At 36.1% G+C, this 21,779-nt stretch overlaps 1 protein-coding gene across 2 annotated transcripts; it reads left to right on the top strand.

Moving 5' to 3' along the window:
* Window positions 1-17,138: 17,138 nt before the first annotated feature.
* On the top strand, window positions 17,139-20,184 carry LOC113355119. 2 transcript variants are annotated; one of them, XR_003362129.1, is made up of 7 exons: window positions 17,139-17,259; window positions 17,670-17,790; window positions 17,901-18,105; window positions 18,269-18,470; window positions 19,238-19,306; window positions 19,421-19,625; window positions 19,786-20,153. XR_003362129.1 is itself a non-coding variant. In XM_026597899.1 (7 exons), exons 1-7 carry the CDS (start codon window positions 17,201-17,203, stop codon window positions 19,887-19,889), a joined length of 969 nt encoding a protein of 322 aa, XP_026453684.1. In that variant the 5' UTR covers window positions 17,139-17,200; the 3' UTR covers window positions 19,890-20,184. The 2 variants fall into 2 exon arrangements, 1 of the variants encoding a protein (XP_026453684.1); XM_026597899.1 differs by having other exon boundaries at window positions 19,238-19,310; window positions 19,786-20,184.
* Window positions 20,185-21,779: the final 1,595 nt, after the last annotated feature.

Here is a 21,779-nt window from a genome sequence, read left to right as displayed (position 1 = left end):
GCAAGTAAGATTACAGGCCTTAAAGCAAGGGGTGTAAGTGTGGATGCTGGTTATTATGACATGAATTGGGAAGATCTCTACAATTTGTTCGAGGAAACTCTTGGTTGGGATGCACACAATTGGAGTTTTGTCGATCCGTTAAAGATGTTAATTCTGTTTTTATACCTGGTGGGAAAAATAAGAAGAATAAGAAGATCAAGCTAACTAACTTAAAAAAGGAATTTGAGAACACAAAGGAGAAAGTGAAGAATGGGGAGGTAATGAACGAGATCAAAGTAAAGCAAACCGGAACCGCTTACTTGATTTATACTCTTGGTAGAGATATTTTTCCTGACACAACCGGAAACAAGGTGAATGCTTATTATCTCCAATTGGTGAAGAATATTGCTACCATTTATAAGTATTCTTGGGGAACGGCTGCGCTAGCTTACTTGCTGGATCAACTTGTGACCGCCTCTAGGTTGACAAGTACAAACATTGGAGAAAACTTCACTATGCTTCAGGTAATTCTCGACCATCAAATTTCAATTTTCTGGCTCATCAGTGTCTGGTTCGGCTTATAACCGTACTAACGTATAAGCTGAACATTGCACTTGTTAGGTACGGCTTATAAGACTTTTTATTTATAAGCCGAATATTCCCCTGAGTTTTCAAATGAACTTTCAAGTTTCATTCTTACTTTTTTCCTAGTGTTTTGTTTTTATTACTTCAATTCCTCTAATTTTTGGATGTGGGATATATGACCATTTCCCACTTTTGGAATTGCCCAAAGTATTTGAAAAGGATGTCGAGTGGGTTGATGCTAAGCCAATTTCATCACGGTACGAGTATAAGGACGCTAAGAAAAGGAACAAGAAGGCGTTGGTAACAACTTTGAGAGATACGTTAGACAAAGTGGGTGTTGATGACGTCAAATTTCAACCATATGTGAAGGAAGATGAAGAAGATGAATTTTTTGAAGATGAGGATACGCCGGTGGGTATGTACCATGGGCCATTATTTTATCCCGGTGGTTATGTGATATCGATCCTCGGCGAGTACTCCGTCAACTAGGATGCATCCAATAGGTTCCCTTGTTTGACCAGAAATTCAGTTTGTTGCCAAAGGGTACTAGAGGAACTAAAAGCACCACTTCATCATGGGAACCAAAGTATGAACCCGAACCAACCCTTGATCATTGGAAGGAATTAGATAGTAACAAGTTAGATGTGTCCAAGTTAGCACATTTAGGTGATGATCCTTGTAAAGATGATCCCGGCTACATGGACTGGTATACCCAAATTTCTCATCACTTCATTATCAATAAGAGAAGTCAAAAGGTAGCGAATAAGGGGAAGGCGAAGGCAACCAAGATCTCCTTCAAGTCTACTTCCGAAGAAGTAGTGAAGGCTTTCAAGATAATGGAAAGAATGACTTCACTTTATACTCTTGCATAAATTAGTTCATGATAAAAAATGTCTTCAATCTCATGGTTGAAGTTATTGAAAAATGAAAATAAGTTGTGGCGGGTAGGGAGATGCTGAAAAAAAATGAAGACCACATTGGTTGCAAAACACCTATGACCGTTGAAGAGAAAAATACCTCTACAAAAAGTGGGATGCAATTATAAACCAAGGACAAGGACCCGAGGTACCCGAAAAAAGTCCTACCACTAAGAGGTCTCGACAAGTTGGTGAAGGTACAAGTGGAGGTAGTACTAGCGGCCCATCTGGTGATAATGATGCGTCGGAAGATGAACGCCAAGGTGGAAGAAGAGGTGGTCGTGGAACTAACAAGATAGGTCGTGGTTAAGTGCACCTTTATGTTTGCAAGTTCTCTTTAATGTTTTATCAAGTATTAAGTACACTTTAATGGTGTTGCAAACACCTTGACTTTTAGGCTCTGAACTTTCTTTTTAATGTTTGCTTAAGTGGTTTTATGGACACCTTGAATTTCATGTTTTAATCGATAGCGTAACAATTATTTAGTTAAGTCGTTTCTCTGGAATTTTAAATGTTCGGCTTATATGGTAATCAAGTTGCAAGCCGAACCATGTATTTGAAGGGTTCGGCTTATCCTGTAATTCAAGTTATACGCTGAACCTGACAAAAAAAAAATCCAGGGTTTTTAAACTTGTCAGGTTCGGCTTATCCTGTAATTCAAGTTATAAGCCGAACCTGACAAAAAATCTGGGTTTTTGAACTTGTCAGGTTCGGCTTGTATGAAACTAATGTTATAAGACGAACCTGACAAAAGAAAACTTTGGGTTTTTGAACTTGTCAGGTTCGGCTTGCATGAAACTAATTTTATAACCCGAACCTGACAAAAAAACTCTGGGTTTTTAAACTTGTCAGGTTTGGATTATTCTTTAATTCAAGTTATAAGCCGAACCTGTTAAATCAAATTTCAATAACGACTAGTTTTTTTTTTTTTTTTTAAACATTGATCCGTTGGGGAATTTCTGTATATAGTGTTGCCCTATATAACAAATTTTTACTAAAATTAGTGTTGTTCCTCCGAACCAAATTTTTTTACAATTTTTTTTTTTTTTGCATTTATACTCAAAAATGGAATCATTCATTGTTGAAGATGATAAAATTCTTCTTAGAGCTTTTATTCGAACTTATCGTGAGCGGCCTAATGAATATCATTCCATATTTTGGAAAGAGTTAAAGAATTCCATTTTGAGTTAGTTGGGAATCCAAAACGTCGTAAGTGGATGGAATTATCCGAAAGATTTGAGAGTATCCTTTATACTATGCGAGATTACATCAGAATATTAAGATGGGTCAATCAATATCATCCCACTGATATTAATGAAGAGAAGGTTAGTGTTCCAAATTCCACATCGCTTATGTTAAGAAACAATGTAAGCCTTTTTTTTAATACTAACTTGCGAATTCTACTTTTTTAAGGATGCTAGAATTCAAATCCTTTGGAAAATACGCCATGGAAGAAGATACGAGCTTGGGATGTGTTACACATGGTTAAAGAGAATAATTCCGAGATTTATTGGAGAACTAGTCGTCGGGATTCGTTAGAGATATATCCCTCAAGATCCGTTGAACTATTTAAGATTTAATCAACTTAAAAATGTTATCGTGGTAGTTTATATTCAAATCAGTATTGGCATGTAACACATTAAATAGTTCGGTTTACATGTGCAAACTTTTATACGCCGAACCTGTAAGAATTTTCAAAATCCAACCGTTACTTATAAAGATTCGACTTAAATTGGAAAATTTTTATCCGCCGAACCTTCAAGAAGTTTCAAAAATTTGAAAATCTAGCCGTTACTTATGCAGATTCGGCTTATATTTCAAATTTCGTATTAGCCGAACTTTGACATTTTTGAGGAAAATCTAGAAAAAGCTCTTTATTTGAAAGATATAGTCGTTTGTAAACCTGTATTCTATATATACCTACCCTTCTTTCATATTATAAAGCACATATTCTCAAAAAAATGGCACCCCCAACTCCTAAGTTTACTCTAGAAGAAGATTTGTCTCTTTGCACTAATTGCGTATCATACTATCCAAAGAAGGGGGGAGAACGATGAGTGAAGGGTCTAATGAGTATGTACTACTTGGTAAGAATTCATGAAGCGTTCTGCACGGAAACTTATAATGCTTCCTTGTTTTGCCGAATTCAAACTATTAAAAAAAAGTCACAGACTTTATAGCTTTAGTTCGAGTTGTGAGTCGATATCGACTCAAGGGTGAAACAAACTCTGATATTGAAGTTCGAGCTCTAGAGGAATGTCGAAGATGGAAAGAAAATAATTTCAAATACGAAAATCACTACAACATTCTTAGAAGGTTTCTCATTACCCGTTTAGGATATTAGAAATTTATTGTAAGGCTATTATGTAATGGGGATGTAATCCACCTTTTCAATGAATGAATTTTTTTTTATTCGGAATGAAAATTTTACATGTGTTTAAGAATCATGTATGGTTCGGCTTATCCTGTAATTCACGTTATAAGCCGAACCTGAGAAAAAAACTCTGGGTTTTTGAACATGTCTGGTTCGGCTTATCCTATAATTCAAGTTATACGCTGAACTTGACAAAAAAGTCTGGGTTTAGAACTAGTAAGATTCGTCTTATCCTATAATTCCATTTATATGCCGAACTTGGCAAAAAAATCCAGGGTTTTTAAACTTGTCAGGTTCGACTTGCATTAAACTAATGTTATAAGCAAAACCTGACAAAAAAACTACGGGTTTTTAAACTTGTCAGGTTTGGCTTGCATGAAACTAATGTTATAAGCCGAGCCTGACAAAAAAAAACCTAGATTTTTTAAACTTGTCAGGTTCGGCTTGCATGAAATTAATGGTATAAGCCGAACTGTGGTTTAGTTATGCATTCGACTCGCAACTTATTAGCCGAACCATCTTCTGCGTTACAAAAAATGACACATTTCATAACAAAAAATTAAATCATTCAAATATTGCGTTTTGAGGGTATATTTAATTGCAATTCTAATGTTCTATCATCCTATGGGCAGCCAAAAGTTCTTTGTTTGCTTGTCTAGTTTGGAAATTATTCATTTTCTTCCTCTTCCTACCTTTCGGGACCGCCTTCTCCGGTTCCAACATATTCTTTTGGGTGAAAGGATACATGACCGACATCATGTTGTTCCATAGTATTTGTTTTTGAGCTCGGAACATCTTCTTATAAATTTCCGCCAATTTTTTCCCATTTGTTGTGTCCCAAATCTCTAGATCATCCTCGTCATCTTCGGTTGGGAGAGGGTCAAAGCTTAATTGTTTCCAAAAAGGATCAATATCTTCAAATGGTATGATACCACCCTTGTATCGAAGTATGTTGTGGCGGCATGGAAGCCCCGTAAATGTTTTCATTTTACAAACACACTCTTCCTCCAAGTCAGCGGATAATTTGTCAATCAAATCTACTTGTTCCATCAATAAGTCAATGCATAGATGGGAGACTCTATAAGTTATTACCCGTAGCCATTTACTATCATAATCTTTATGTTTGAACATAAGGTTATGTTCGAATGCCACTTTGATTCTCACAACATCACTTTTGAAATATTCATCCATTGCATCAAATACCGTGACAAATGTGTCAACGCAACCAAAAAGATTCTTCTTCAACCTATTATGAGCCGACTATACCATACTTGTGGCTTGGTTATCAAAGTGTTTGTGTTGATCGGTGAAACAATACACAAACCTTTCTTTATTTGGTACCAACATGTCTTTGAGCAAATAAATAATGACGTCGAGATAGCCGGTGATGAGATTTTTGAAGTGGTTGTAGTAATGAGTTTCGAACTCTCAGACTTATAAAGATTAAAGTTTTTAAGATAATAAAATAAATAAATATATACAAGAATTATAAACAATGGGCGAGAGGTATTGGGACTAAGGACTTGGCTAATTCTCATGCATGTGGTATATTTTATTATTCTTAACAATTACCGCTCAATCCATAAAATATATGGACTCTTATTTTGCCAAATTAGATTCTCAGAATATTAGTTATAAATCGTAAGCATGAGACATCAAACATTTAAGCAAGCATGTCCCATCAAATAAAATAATAACTAATTAATTCAAATCATAAATCAATTTAAAATAAATGCAAAAGTCATAAAAAGAATAAATTAAATTTACCACATGATGAAAATCGACTCCCTCCATCGTCCCAATGTTGGAGTTTAACTTCTCATATTAATCACTTGCTCAAAATACATGTTTGTTGCTTAAAAGTTGACTAAAATGATGAAAAGGTGTAAAACAGCGAATGTAAGACCCACAGAAAGCGTCACAAAGGACGAAGTGTACCTGTGTATTAGAAACATTGGGTTCCTCATCAATGTCTTCATCATCTGAATTTTGGCTCATAAAAATCATCATCTTGAGTTTGTGTATGAGTTTGAGCTTGAGTATGAGTTTGTGTAAAATCATTCTCATAATCTAAGAAATCAGCCATTTGGGAATCATTGTTGTAGTTGATGTGTATTTTCCTAGGTTTTTTAGATGAATAATGACCCTCCTCATCCTCCATTGAATCGAGATAGCAATTTGTTTCTCTCTTTCTCCTTCTCCTACTCTTCTTCTCGATAAAAACCTAAAAAAAAAATCCACAAAAATTTCCATCTACATAAACCTTTATAACTAATCAAAATTATCTTAGTTACTAATCAGAATTATTAATCACTGATCAAGATTATTAACACTAATAATATAAGGACAGATTTACCATTACTAAAAATATTTTGTTAAGAAATTTTTGATTTTACTATTTCTAACCCTTTTTTATCCGGTATGCCCAGAAAGGTCAACTATGCATTGAAGAAGATTCTTTTGGATGTGAAATGATATTCTTGGGAAGCTAGTAGACTCAACCCGGTCACTCTGGGTGGTACGTTAGAGAGGTGGACAAAGCCGTACGTGAGATCCACACGTGTTTGTTTTATACATAGGCTTAGGGTTTACTGTGTTCATTTTCAATTTCAATTTCACTTTCTCAGTCTTCATTCTCTTTCAATTTGTTGGCGGCAAAGCTGTAGGTTTAGGATTTATCGATTTACCCTTAGTTTTGGTTTGGATGTCATTTGTTCAATCTGATTACTTTTCACATAAGAAGAACATCAATCAGTCAATTTATTTATGGAGGGGGGGAAGAAGAATGAGAAGAGAAACCTCGGAACCCGGAAGAGGAATAAGATGGATGATGTTCGAATTGTGTATAGCAAGAAATGGAAATTGAACATTTGTAGCACCGCAGCTGAATCTCCTCGTCAAAATCTTCCTCATGAGGTAATACTGAGTAATATACTCACCAGGCTACCAATTAAGAAGCTTGCCAAGGAATGTGTTTTAGTTTGTAAGCTGTGGTACAAATCAATTATTCATCCTCACTTTACATCCTTACACTTACTTCAATCTTGTCGAAATACAAATCCAGATCTCATATTTGATATTCTTAATAAATATCAAGGAGGAGAAATTCTACAGCATGCCACTTTAAGTTTAAATATTGGTGATGTTGATGACGATGATAATAATCTTGTTTATTGTTTTCGTAAATTAACTCATGCAAGCACCATTCTTAAACAAGATCTGGTGGGTCACTGTAATGGTTTAGTTTGCCTTAGATCAAGTCAAGTTCGTTCAAGTGCTAGCTTTTTTATACTAAACCCGAGTTGCAGACCAAAAGATCATCTGGGCACTTTTTATCCAATCCCTGATGAAGCTTTCATTGTTTGTTGCGGTTTCGGGTTCGATTCATTAGCTAATGAATACAAAATTGTCCTTGTTACTTCCAATTCTTCCTCGCCATCATCTGTTATTGATGTACATGACACATTCAAGTGCATGGTTTTCATACTGGGAAGCAAATCATGGAGAGAGTCTAATACTCTTAATACACTCCCCGTCTTTTCTACAAATATTACTTCTAGTACTGGAAATATAGAGAAAAAGAGGATGATTATGTCAAGGATGAGTTTTTCTAGATCAGCCATATATGTTGCTGGAGCTCTTTACTGGAGGGTACTTACTAGAGATGGGTTAGGAGGAACTGGTGAGGATGAGGAAACGGAAATGTTACTATGTTTTGACATCTACAATGAACAGTTTCAATTTGTTTCTCTTCCTGCTGAATGTGAATTAAAGATAAAGACAGCAGCAACGACAATAACTACTGACCAGCAGCAACTTCTAGTGGATCATCGTCTTTTAGAATTCAAAGGATCTCCTTGTATTGCACGCCTAGAGACAATAGCCTCGGGTGAGCAGCAACAAATGAATAGCAGTTGTTGCTGTAAGGTTCATTTGTATGTATTGAAGGACAGAGTCAAGTCAGTATGGACCAGAGAGACTTTTGATGTTTGTAATAGTAGTGTGGTTCAGGATATACCTAATCATCCCTGCTCCATAGCAACAGCTACAGCTACTACTACTACTACTACCACCATCACCACCACGACTGCTACTACAACAATTACCACTACTACACTTCAGCCTATAACACAGATACTGTGTTCATCTGATAGAGTTATCTTGTACTGGTTTGATGGAAAATGTGTTCAATTCTACGATTTGAGGAGAAAACATCTCAAGGCGGTGAAGTATACCTCTCTTGATTTCGGGGTTATTCAGTTCTTTAACCCTGAGGAATTACAAGAACTCCCCCCTTCTCTTGTCGATAATGTTGATACTACTAATAAACTTATTTACTGTAGGCGGGATCATATCGATTATAAACTCGACTTTTATCTAGAGAACTTTCTTCCTCTTCAGACCTTCGTACCAAAAGGATCTACTAAAGTAAAGAATTATGAAAAGTGGTTCGAGAAAAATAGGAAAAATGGGAATGGAGTAGGATATGTGTATGTGTATGGAGGTTTTGCACATTCCATAAATCATTGTTTTTGCAAGTGATTCTGATGGTATCTATGAAAGGGTCTCGATAAATTTATCATCTTCGGTCATCTCCGGTCTATGCCAGAAACTTTCACTTTGTTACTTGAAGTTTCAGCTGCTGGCAGAATAAATGAAATTGTCTTCCTCGTTGGTGATGCCTTATTGCTCTTTTAAACAGGTAATCTTCTATTTCCCGGCGTATGAAAAGCATGATTAGAGATTTTTAAGGCCCTATCTACTAGTAGGGTGATAATAAAGTCATTGGGTTTGAGACTTGTCTGCACTGTTGATCAAAAAGATTTCAAAGCGCTTATCACGAAGTCCTGTAAGAAAGATCATGTCAGTTTCCGCGGGCAAATGAAGCTTTTCGCCTGTCCATGGAAGGTGGTTCTCTACCTTCTCTTCTTTATGTATTCTGGCCTCTATCTGCTTTGCTGATAGAATAGTTTCTAAGTTTTCTTTGTTGCTTTCTTTTACCCCTGTTTGTATTCTACGTGAATGTTTAAGTCAGAAGCCAAAAGATGCCTACTTTTCGCCTTATCACAAAGTCCTGTGAGAAAGATGATATTAATTTGCTAGGGCAAGTGAAGTTTCTCGCCTGTCCATGGCAGGTGGTTCTCTACCTTCCCTTCTTTATGTATTCTGGCCTCTATCTGCTTTGCTGATAGAATAGTATCTAAGTTTTCTTTGTTGCTTTCTTTTACCCCTGTTTGTATGTACTTGGATGTACAAGTCAGAAGCCAGAAGGTGCCTACTTTTCTCCTTTAAATGAGAATGATTGTAATGATGTAGAAGGTGCTTATTTGTCTTGTAATTGAATGGACATGATTTATTTCGATAATTCTATTGACTGCAGGATTTCTTTCCCAGGTTTTTTACATGAATTTCTTTCTTGAACTGAACCGCTTATATTTATATCAGAATTAGCAGTAGAAATTGACTTCTGTCTTTTGGATACTTAAATGTTACAGTAGCTAGCTTTCGCTAGTTTTACCGAGAAAAAACATAAGGAATTTATATATAGCAGCTACATCAGTTTTACCGAGAAAAATCAGATCGTTTGGATTTTTCCTACAGTAGCTTGCAGTTCTTGAATGGAGAAATCTTAATTTTGCTGAGTGCCACTGCCTGCAAATGGACACTACAATGAATTCATAAACAAGTCGATTACTGATCATTATTGGTGCATGGTGTGAGTGCTGTGTATGTCCTAGAACGGACAAAGCATTTTCAGTCCTAGAATCAGGGGTCGTTAAGTGTGTGATGTATGTGCGTCATAGGAAATCGGTGATCGATTGTGACAGTTGAATAAAAATACTCACCATGTTCATTCTCTGTAATATCTAGGGATTGAATTCAGTAATCACAAGATGGATTTGCAGTTCTTCAAAATGTCGTCAATCAAGATGGCAAATGTTAACCAAGTTAAAAGATAACCCACTCTCTGTTTCTCCAAAATCACAAGACTTACTGCCATTAATTTGGTTTTGTTTGGAAAATGTATTGGAGGGCGATCTGCAATAAAAGTTCCATCTCCAATTGCCTGTAATTTATCAGCATTACTTTTTTTTTTATTGATGATACCATTACTAGAAATAACCCGGAAAATGTATCGGAGGGATAAAGGTTCTAATGGGTTTCAATATACCCCTTGGGCAATTCCTATGGCAATTACCAAACTCAAAAATTTAATCAGTCAGGTGGATGGGAAACTGCAATTTTCACTATAGTAAAGGTACTGGGAGGATCATCAAGACACGCGCGGCTGCAGTAAACCCGCTGGAACGTTCTTTAAAACCGCATGGACGAAGATAATCGGCTGGTGGGCAAAAAAGGTCATTTGCCAACGGCTACTTTTTCAAAAAAAAAAAAAACGATCATGTTTTTGTCACTATAAATTACCACCATCATCAAACACTCCACTCACACCAAAATTCGCTTCTCTTGAATTTTCTCTACTAATCTATTTCAAATTTTTAGTTAGTGATGTTTGAAAAGGCTATAACAATTTTTTGCGATGCAAAACTTGAAGCTGCAGTTTTTAAGATATATGGAAGTTTTAAAAAAATTGAAAATAGTAAAAGAGAAGTACAAGTTCTATAAGTAGCTCCAAGAAAATGTTCCGCTAAAAGGCAAAGAAAAGCTCCAATTTTGAAAGGTAACAACAGAAAATTCAAAAACAAAGGAGAAACTGTTAAAAAACACGTTGAATGTAAGATATGTCAAATGAAGATAAAACAGGAGGACAAATTTTTACTTGGTTCTTATTGAATTTGTTAGTTATTTCTTATTATTATCTAAGTTTATATCTTGTAAAAGAAGTGGCAGTAATGTTAATCAACGAAAATATTTAGACCTTAAATTAGATTTTCATTTCATATTAAGCGATACTTATTACATTTAAACTTACATATCTAGTAACTTGATTTAATAATGACAACAATAACATCAAACTACATCAAATCCAGTGACATTATTTTTATAGAGTTCATACCATTCAAAATGCTTAAATTCTCTTCCGTTTTTCAGTAAACTTGGTTTGAGCGATTGTTTTCTGAAAAACAGATAAACAACAAGTTAGTTAAGATATTGTGTGTAGTTGAGTACCATACATCACTGTATTCTACCGTGTGAAGGCGAACATCACCGAAATTTTTGGAGAAGTTCATCAACAAAAGGTAAGTGAAGACTGAACCACTTATTACTCAAGTTTTCACCTTTCTATCTATGAGACTAAGTCGCATGACTAAAGTGGACTTTACATGCATAATTGAAATTTCGATTCAAGTTTATCTTGTTAATTATTCTCGAAATATGTTGACTAATCTTAAGAACATTTGTTCAAAACTTGATGAATTTTGTTAAGAACAATTTATTGTTTATGATCTAAATCATGATTCAAGTTAAGCATTTGAAAATAGTCAGGAACGATGATATGTGTCGTTGATGTTATTCCGAAATGTTTCAAATTTATTATTAGAGAGATGTATAGAACTACTGTAAATCTGGATACAAGATAATACACGTACCAGCTTACATACTAGCACAACTGTTATAGGTTCGGAATCGCAGTACATGTACCGGCGTAGCTATAATTCTGCAATGACTTTTGGTACACATACCCGGTATGCAAACCCAAAAAAGTCTGTTGACTCATGAACCAGAATGGTACACATACCTAGTATGAAACCCGAAAAAGATATGTTGTCTCCTGAACTAGAATAATACGCATACCTAATATGCAAACCGGAAAAGATCTGTTGACTTCTAAACTCGTTTTTGTCTTAAGGGTATACAAACCCGGTATACGTACCATCACAAAATAACTCACGAACTGAAAGTAAGTACACGTATCAGGTACACGTACTTACCCAGTCGAATATTTTCAGATGCATCAGAATTATTTGTATGAGATAATCGGCATTCGAAAAACTTTCTAAAAATACATCTAGACATATTTGATCACACTATAACCTATGGTTGTTAATCAAGATTAAATTCTCAAAGTGTTAAATGAAAATGGTTAAACTTATGGTTCATCTGACTAGTTTCGTCTAACCTTTCATGAATAAGTCATTGTACATGGTTTGGTTACGGTTCATCCTAACCAGAGTGTATATTTTATTGTGTTAATATCAAATCAAACATTCATATAACGGTGGATATTGATTGCTTGATTCAAAAGCTACCTTAGATTAAATCTAAAGCAACCTTTGATTTAGTCTATATAAGGAGAACCTCAAGAAACTGGGATCTTTGAATCCCCGACGCTTTTCTTGTGTGTCCTAGTTGTAAACTAGAGTCGTCATCTCCTTTAAACCGTTTTAGGTTTAGAGACTAAAAATACTTCGCTTAGGGATTCATGAAGCCAGGTACGACTATCTTTATTTTGATAGTTCATGTATCCAGATCTTTCTACTGATTGTTGAGTCTCACTCCGATCAGGAAAGCTAGATAGAAATCGCAAAGTATCTTCGTCTAGACTTTCTGATTCCATAATCATATTCCTCTTGAACGATTCTTTGTTGAAATCGAAGTAGGTTTTACTTGTGAGGTGTGTGCTCTTCGGGAGTCGTAACTATCGAGTTTTTGAGGTTTGCTAGAATTTATCTATTGAAAACGATTTCTTATCTCACCTTGATATTTTGATACGGAAATCACATATAGGATTATCTATGGGAGGCAGATTATTTTAAGTCTTTAATTAAGTTGAAACAACTCTTAGGATGTAAAGGACGCCAGCTAAGGGAATCAATTGTGCAGAATCTTGTGAGATTCAAGAGGCTTAAGGAGCGCGACTGTAACTGAATTACTATGACAGTGGATTCGGTCTCTACTACATTCCAGTCTGAAGTATTGATAATAGGCTAGAATCTGTAGCAGTTTAATACAGTTTGGTGTTTAAATCTGGACAAGCTCCCAGGTTTTTTCTGCATTTGTGGTTTTCTGTTAACAAAATTTCTGGTGTCTGTGTTATTTATTTATCCGCATTATATTATTTATCTTTTTAATTGAAATACCACAGGTTGTACGTAAATCATTGAAAGTAAATACATCCATCGTAATTGTTGGATACGACTTGATTGATCTTGGATATTGATCTTTAGAAATGTCCAAGTACTCTCAGGGCTTAATCAGGTTCACGGACTTGTTCCTGTTTACATATTGATTGTGAGAGAAAGAGATATAAACTATTCTTATAATTCCTGATTGAGATTCATTAAGTTGTAACTATCGGAATTTTAATTGAGTTTAGCCCATGCAGGTTTGCTAAGAAAAATTTGGTGGTGTATTTTGGTACCCTCGTATTTTCAAGTTCTTCACTGGCCAAACCTGAATTACTACGGTGAACCATCCACAAAACTTCTGTATAAAGTTTTACATCCTTATTAATGAATGAAAATCTTAATTTTAGGCTCTTGCTGTTCTCATATTCATTTTGAAATGCTACAAACCTTTACAACACTCTTTCCCATAAATAATCACTGTTCATATTTCTCGTTATATGATTTATCCGATATCGAACAAGAGTAACATCTTCTTCGATAGTAAAGACAGGGAGAGCCCTTCGGGTGCAGTACAAATGTGCTTGAGATGGACCATCTTTAAGAATGTTGAAAAAATATTTGTAAATAAAAGGTTTGTCGTGAGTTTCCTCCCAATTATCTAGAGCTGTTTGGATCACTTCATCTTCATTTACACCGATGAATTTTTCTCGATCAATTTCCCTTACCCAATCAAGGAATGGTGTGGCCACAAGCTTAATTAATTGAAAACGAGCACATAATCGACAAGCATCTCGGTTTCCCTAGTTTCCTGTTTGTGAGATGAACATTGTAAAAAGACCTGTTCGTCCAAAAAGACCTGTCTTGATCGCGCATGCCAGCGGCTATCCTATGAAAAACATAGACTTTGCATATAACTAAATCCTCTTCTTCAGTAAACTTAGGACCACCAATTATAGAAGACATTTTTCTCTATATTGAGAGATTAATAGTTCTATAAAGAAATAATAATATGTGAATTTGGAGATGGGAAGAGTTGAATTGATAGGGTGATAAAATGTTACAGTTAGAGGTCAAAGTAAAACCGCACGTCTTTACCTACACCGCGACTTGAATTACCAACGACTAATTTTTTTCTAATAAAAACAACACTAATTTTGATCTTAAATCAAACCAACAAAAATAATTTTTAGCCAGCAACATCTGCCATGTTTTCTAAAATAAAAGCGAAGCAAATATTATGCGTCGAAGCAAAAGAGGTTTGTCTATTATGTTAATTGGATAACCACAGTCTAACGCAATGTCTTGCATGTATTCAAAGTGTATGCGGGAAGGTTGTTCATGTATCATAATGGTGATTGGATCACAATCCGACAAGATCGGGTATTTGCAGTATTAGGATCCCAACTTTCCAAAGGAACCACATATGATAGATGATGGTATGAAGGTTAAAGAAGAAGAACAAAAGTTTGTAACACTGCGCAGAAACTTCAAACTTAAATCCAAATTGAAGAAGTAGTTATTACACTGTGAGCATTGTAGAGATGGATATCAAGAATACAAACATTGTACATATAAAACTAGCGGAATCTCAAAGTCCGATTGCTGGATTTTTATGCATTTGTGCACTTCTACAGAATAAGACACATACGAAAGACATTTCTGGAAATGTCCTAGGTGTTTTTTGGTGGAGTGGGCTGATTAAAGTGTAGGAACTAATCGATTCACAATGGTATTATGTTTTTTAGTTCGGTGTTATGTTATGATTATGTATTCAATCAAATAATTCATGAATACAACCATACTTCATTCAATAAAAGACACTACATTCGTTTAAAGAAAATACATTAGATTAGAGCAACTACTACATAACCATAAATTAACGTCTTCATTCAATTTCCGAGTAGTTCAACATGTAAGTTGCTGAAAATGTTGAATTTATTGAGCTCTCTAAGAATGTTGAAACAAGCTTGGAAGTCGAAAGGTCGTCCGTGAGATGCTTCCCACATCGTCAGTGTTCTTATTTCAACTTCTGCTTCAGTTTGACCGTTGATTTTATTGCGGTAATTGTGCACTAGTAGACCTAGGATTGCAGATATTTTCTGAGAAATTAAATTAAAACAATTTGACAATCTGGGGGCGTCATGTGAATAAATGTTCCCCGTTTCCATGACGAACAATCTTTTTACTTTATTAAAAAAGTCAACATCGGATTGGATGCATTCTCATTGATATAATTAGTTTGGTAAATATAGACTCTACAGACAGCTAAATCCTTTTCTAGAGTGTATCTAGGACCATGAACTCTAGCAGACACTCTGGGAGGCATTTTTGTAGATGATCCGTGAGTGAAGAGATTTAGATTATGTAGAATGTGTGAATTTAGAGTATTTATAGAGCTCAAAATTTCAAGCCGTTGGATGGTTATTATTTTTATACATTGATATGTAGCTGTTGGGGTTTGATGATCACCCGTCGGCGGATTATCGCAATCTGTGTGGTTTTACTTCACCCACTGGCGGGTTTTCTTCGTCCGCGCTGTTTAAAATGAAACGCGCGTCTCTTGTTGGTCCGCAATCAACAAACCAACAAATTTGTTGCTTTGGCCACTCGTTTTTTATGTTTGTTGAGTCCATAGTGGGAGAAAAATGAACAAACTTCATGATTTTTCATTCGATAGGAATTTCCCTTATTAATATAATCTCCAATACCCTTATCATCTTCATCAATTAACAATATGAGTCTACCTCCTTGGTATCCAACATGGATGATAAATGTATGTTCTCAACACTACAAGACAAGAGTAAATATCTCCCTGTACTGAAAAATTAGTTAACCATAGATATTAATATGTATAAATTTTATTGTGAATACCTAATAGATATTGATATGTACTAGCAATATTTTTTTTGTGCTAGATCTTTTTTTTTTTGTAAATAACATAATTTGTACGTATATTTATAGTGGTTTGGGGCCAAAAATCCGACCATTGATGTCGTATAATCCTCCATTAATCCTATTATTGACGCTGCCCAAAAATAGAGGATAATTGCCATTTTTAGAAAATTCTCACATCAACTTGCTTCCTGCACGCTTCCATTCAGCTTCTCCACGCCTCAGCACTCTTACAACATCAGTAGAACTCCTCCATGCACGACCACATAAATTGCTTGCTTACTTTTACTTATCACCGCAGGTCTAGCATAATCAGAAGACCAAAGAATCCAAGAACTCCACTTTTGCTCGTGATACAGTGTACGTGCTCTGTTTTGGGCTCAAGGATCACACCGAGAATTCCAGCCACTTCTGATCAAACCCACTGCCCATAATGTGTTCCTTAACCCATATCACAACTCTCCATAAAATTTCAGCCATTGAATTGACCTATAACTCCTTCATTTTTGTGATTGAAAATTACACAGTTGAGAACTCCATTTCCCGCCAAAATTCTGTTTTTGAAAATGAAAGAGATGAAGTGCCCCTAATCCAAAGTTCGGGTGCCTGCATCCTTTGGGTGCCTGGGGGTGCCCTTATCCAAAATGGGGGTGCCTTTAATAATTTCTCTAGGGTGCCTCTAACACTTTTTCTGGGACTTTTCCGACATATTTCTGGGACGCCTCCGGTGTATTTCTGGGGTGTCTCTGGTGCAGTTCAGAGGTGCCCTTAGTAATTTTCTCCGGGGGTGTAAAACACTACTTTTTGAGCTCATTTCGCCGCAGGAGTTTATTTTTCCAAAAAACACCTACAAATAAATAAAACAACATAATAAGTACAAAAATGGGTACTAACACTATATACAAATGAGATATATTAGACATATAAATGCGTCTATCAGTGACCAGAATAACACAGTTCGGTTAGACTGGATTTGTTGATTTTATTTTCGTAAAAAGGGTAGAGTTCGGTTACTTTGTAGTTTTCAAAACTTTTGCGAGATAACCGAACTGTGTTGGATAAGTTCGGTTATATGAGAAATCAACATAGTGGGCAAAATAAATAATACAGTTCGGTAGAGTTCGATTACTTTGTAGTATTAAGATTTTTTTTTGCGAAACAACCGAATAAAGAGTTCGGTGACATAGTTTTCAATCCTACAGAACCGAACTGTTATTCGTGTTCTTCCTTTCAGGATGTTCGGTTACAAGAGGGGGTGGCGTTATATGGACTGTACTGAGCGCAAACCACAACAAATGTGGCGCAAATGGATGGACCTTCCATTAAACAGGCCCACCAAATTTCATTATATATTACTGGGTGAGGCGTTAACGCAGAGGTGTTTGGAAGTCTCGAGAGAGAGAGGGAGAGAGGGTAAAACGATGGTGGTTCTGCGTTCAGCTAGGAAAAGAGAGATTCCTTCGACGGAGGTGTTTGGCTGGTAATTCTATTTTATTTTTCCAAATTTGAAGCCCCTATTAGCTATTTATTTGTTGATCCATCATCTTTTAGTAGATATTCCCACTTCTTTAACTGTTACAAACATTCTTCTTTTGTTACTAATGAATCTGTGCCGGGGTTGCTTCTGTTAGTTTCTGTTAGCTATTTTTGTTCTGTGAGCCTAATTGAAAGGTGAAAAACATACTAAACTTCTTCGTAGCCTCCAGCGTTCATCCTGAGCCAGGATTGCTTGTCTTGGTGAAAGCTTGTTTATGAACGAACATAGGGCAATTAGGGTTATGATCTTAAACTTAGACATGGTCATTGACACATCTAGATCTTTATCGTGAACTCAATTGAATACTTTTGATTTGCTCATAGTGGTTTTGGTTTTAATCTTGACAATTTCAGGCATGTTCCAAAGGACCTGAATGCGAAACCCAAAAAGAAGCGCAAGTACACATTTAAACAAGCTTGTGATCTGGTGATGCCATATGCAGCTGATGCCATGAGGTTCTATAACAACGAATCAGTCAGTTTTCTTCTTAATCTTTATTGTTTTTTTTGAAATCAGTCGCCATTTTTGTTTGGATATCCTTAATCTTTCTTTTTTGTTATGTTGCCTTGGCCTAAAATTCATAGGGTGAAAAATATGAATTGGTGGAGCCTGGTGCCATGACACCCGTGGTTCGCAGGGCGGACCTTCTTCACCATGTTGACTTCACGGCTAAGAAGACTGATGTTGCTGATGCTCCAGAAGAGATGTTTTTTGCAGAACTGGCAACTACCAACGGGGTTCGTTGCGTCAAGTTTTGCAAATGCATGGGGCCAATAGACTCAATTTCAGGTTTGTATTCAACATGTAGATGTGGTAGTTTCATTTGTCTCTTACTGCCTCAGGGCCTCAGTTAGGTGCATTGTTTTGCTTGCTAATTGATTTGTTTGTCAATCAGAGATCACTATTATGATTTATGACTACTTATTGGCAACTCTATGAATTCGTCTTGCAGGAGATAAAAACAATGGCTGCTGTTATTGCACGTGGTACAATGTTCAGCATCCTAAGGGTGGAGGATTCTCGCGTGGCGGTCGTGGAGGATTCCGTGATGACAGCGGTAGTTCTTCTTCATCCAACTCCAAAAGTTTGCCTTTGACGGATGCGTCTAAACTTTCACTTGATGGCTCCAAGCATTCGACGGATGTGTCCGACTGGTAATTCTATTTTGTTTTTCCAACAATCATCTATTCGATCTGGGATGGGGTTTTGTAATCCCTAACTGAGTTATTAGTTGCGAATTTTTATATTTTGGGGTTGCTTCTGTTAGTTTCTGGATTTTATTTGCAATTCATGTTTTACCAATTGCTAGATTTAACTTGTACTATTACTTTACAATGTTTGCTTACCTTGTCTTACCCGTGTCTAATACATCTTAAACACTTCCATTTGCTTTGAGTATTGCTATTTTGCCTGTGAGCCTAATTGGCACATAAAGATGAACTACGTACTACTTCTCTATGGCCTCCAGCGTTCATCTGAGCCAGGATTGTTTTTCTAGACTGCCAAATATTTGTATTACATGATTCTTAGAAGAATTTGTCTAAATAGTTTGAGTACAATAGGTTATAATTTGGTGCATTTTCTTCTTCCTTTTCTTTTCCATGGAAGAATGTTTGTATGTACCTAGTATGATACAAGAATGTTGCCGCTTTGCTTGGTTACTATCTTTGTCGTGCACATTTATCTTTTGTGTGGTATGTTTATGCTTCTTCGGGGTCAACTTAGGCAGTACTCATTTTAGACTTTAGAGTGATTTTGTTTTCAAGTATGAATTTAATGTCTTGAGCGAACATAGGGCAAGTAGGGGTTGTGATCTTAAACTTAGACATGGTTATTAACACATCTTGATCTTTATCATAAACTCAATTGAGTACTTTTGATTTGCTCAAAGTGATTTTAGTTTTAATCTTGACAATTTCAGGCCTAATAAACAAGTTCCTGATGTAGCAAGGCATTATGTAGCTGATGCCATTAATTTCTATAACACAATATCAGTCAGTTTTCTTCTGAATCTTTATTGCATTTCTTGAAATCAATTGCCATTTTGGTTGGATTCTCTTAATCTTTCTTTTTTGTTCTCTTGCCTTGGCCTAAAATTCATTAGCATAAGAAATATGAGCTGGTGGAGCCTGGTTCCATTACATCTGTGCCTCTTGAGGCATGCATTCTTCACCATGTCGGCTTCACGGCTAAGAAGACTGATGTCGCTGATGCTCCAGAGAAGATGTTTTTTGCCGAATTGACAACTATCGGTGGGGTTCGTGCCATCAACCTTTGCCAATGCATGGGGCGAAGAGACTCCATTTCAGGTTTGTATTTAACATGTACATGTGGTTGTGTGGTTACATTTGCCTCTTTCTGCTACAGTTAGGTGCATTGTCTTGCTTGCTGATTGATTTGGTTGTCAATCGGGGATCACTATTCTGATTTATGATTACTTATTGGCAACTCTATGAACTCGTCTTGCAGGAGATAAAAACAATGGCTGCTGTTATTGCACGCTTGAAAATATTCAGCATCCTGAAGGTGGAGGATTCTCACGCGGCGGTCAGGGATTATTCCTTGATGATTGACAGTGAACCTTTTATGAACACGACAATGGTCAGTCATGTGTATTGAAACTTAAATTAGAGCTGGAAAATGCTTGACGCATGTGTAGTTGCCTTCTGATATTTGTGCCTCTGAATGAAAATCCGGGCTGTGTTAAGCGATGTACTGGTTGTATTCAGATATAGTTAAGAGTTTTTGAGCAACTTACAGATGATATAATATCATGGTTTGACTATTATTACTCCCCTATGTCGTCGTCTAATGCGTCTTTTGGATGTTTTTTTCCTTTATGCTGCCAGTATAGTAACAGTTTCATCTAAAAAATTCAAGAAAGGCTTGAAAATATTTGAACATTTTCCTGGTATCTTCTGCTTTGTCCTTCTATATCTCATGCGCTTGTTGAACATGCTCCTACGCCACTTTGATTAGTGCATCTGCTTTCCATCCCCTTGTCAATTTCTGGTTTTTCATATACCTTCTGCCTCCCGAGCAGCCAAAAATTCATAGCAGCTTTTAACTGTAGTAGCATGGAAGAACTATATTACCCCTAGAAACTTGAATACGGACTGATGTAAATGCTTTTTTTGTGTACTGAATTTCAAGAAGTGTTTAAAATGATGTATTTATTGAAAATTCGGATGTTTAGATTCGGCATCTTTAACACCTGCTTTAATTCCAATTCTTGTTTTAAGGTGGAAAGCTTTACAGCTACTATTCGGATACGCTTCTTTAATTTACTGAGCCTGACCGCCATGGTCATCCAACATTCAAGATACAAGCTGAGGAGTGTTACATAAGCACTGCAGAAGTGTTGCAGTTTGCTTGATTCAAGCTAAAGCTCGAGCATTTGCTTGGATGTCAGCTTGAACTAACAAATAGGCGACCAATGGTTTGGCGTTGAAAAACTTTTTCAAAGTGCCAAATGATTAGGCGCTTTTAATCCTAGACATTAGATTTTATGTTAGAAATCAAAATCTAACGATTATATTGAGAATGCCATTTGGCGCTTTCAATTTCAGCCATTAGATTCTCTTTAAACTTAAAAATCTAACGGCTCTACCAAATTATTGGTCGCTGAGCGCCTAATCGATTGGCATTTTTAGATTGTTAGTGGCTAGGAGGCTACCTTGAACCACGTTGAATCTGGTATCTTGGATGACCATAGTGTGATCAGCCTAATGATTCTGGTGTACGCGACCTGCTAGTTGGAAAGTCAATTGATACGTTATGTCAAAAAGCATGCATATGGGTTAACCATCCCTCTAGAAATGAACTGTGGTTTAGTTTTGCTACAAACCCGTAATGCAGGGTCGTTCATGGGAATTTTTTGCCCGGAATCCAACCTTTGTTTTTTTGTTGCCCGTGTAATTTCTTTCTGCACAAACACTAAAGATGAAAGATCATGGTTTTCAGTTGTTGAATAAGACTCGAAACAGTACCTTATGCCTATGATCAACCAAATAATTATCAAATGTCACTGCTATTTTAATGCACAAATCCTAGAAATTAAAGAGCATTTGATTCATTTCAACAAATTTTATATTATTTGTATCATAATAACTCACACAAAAGAAATCAATTACCAAATAGAAATTTCATTTAGTATAAAAGCATAAATTAGGGGGGGAATGATCAAAAATAGATTAGGGAAAAAAATTACAACATTCGTGCTTAAGGCCCGACCTGAGTTGATGATGGTCGTGGAAAAGAAGGAAAAAAAAGTCAGTGGGTAGTAGGTACACATTCTAGGACCATGGTGCACAGGGGCGGATCTATGTAGAGACCTGGGCTGGCTTAAGCAAGCCCAAAGTCCAAAAAAACTTTACATTTTGTAGTGTAATTGTGTTTGGTTATAACAAATCAAGCCCAAATATTAGGCTTGAGCCAACCCAAGTCCAACCAGTTTGTTTTCA

The sequence above is a fragment of the Papaver somniferum genome, chromosome 3 (assembly GCF_003573695.1).
Source record: "Papaver somniferum cultivar HN1 chromosome 3, ASM357369v1, whole genome shotgun sequence".
NCBI lineage: Eukaryota > Viridiplantae > Streptophyta > Magnoliopsida > Ranunculales > Papaveraceae > Papaver > Papaver somniferum.
This window is presented reverse-complemented; position numbering and strand designations above follow the sequence as displayed.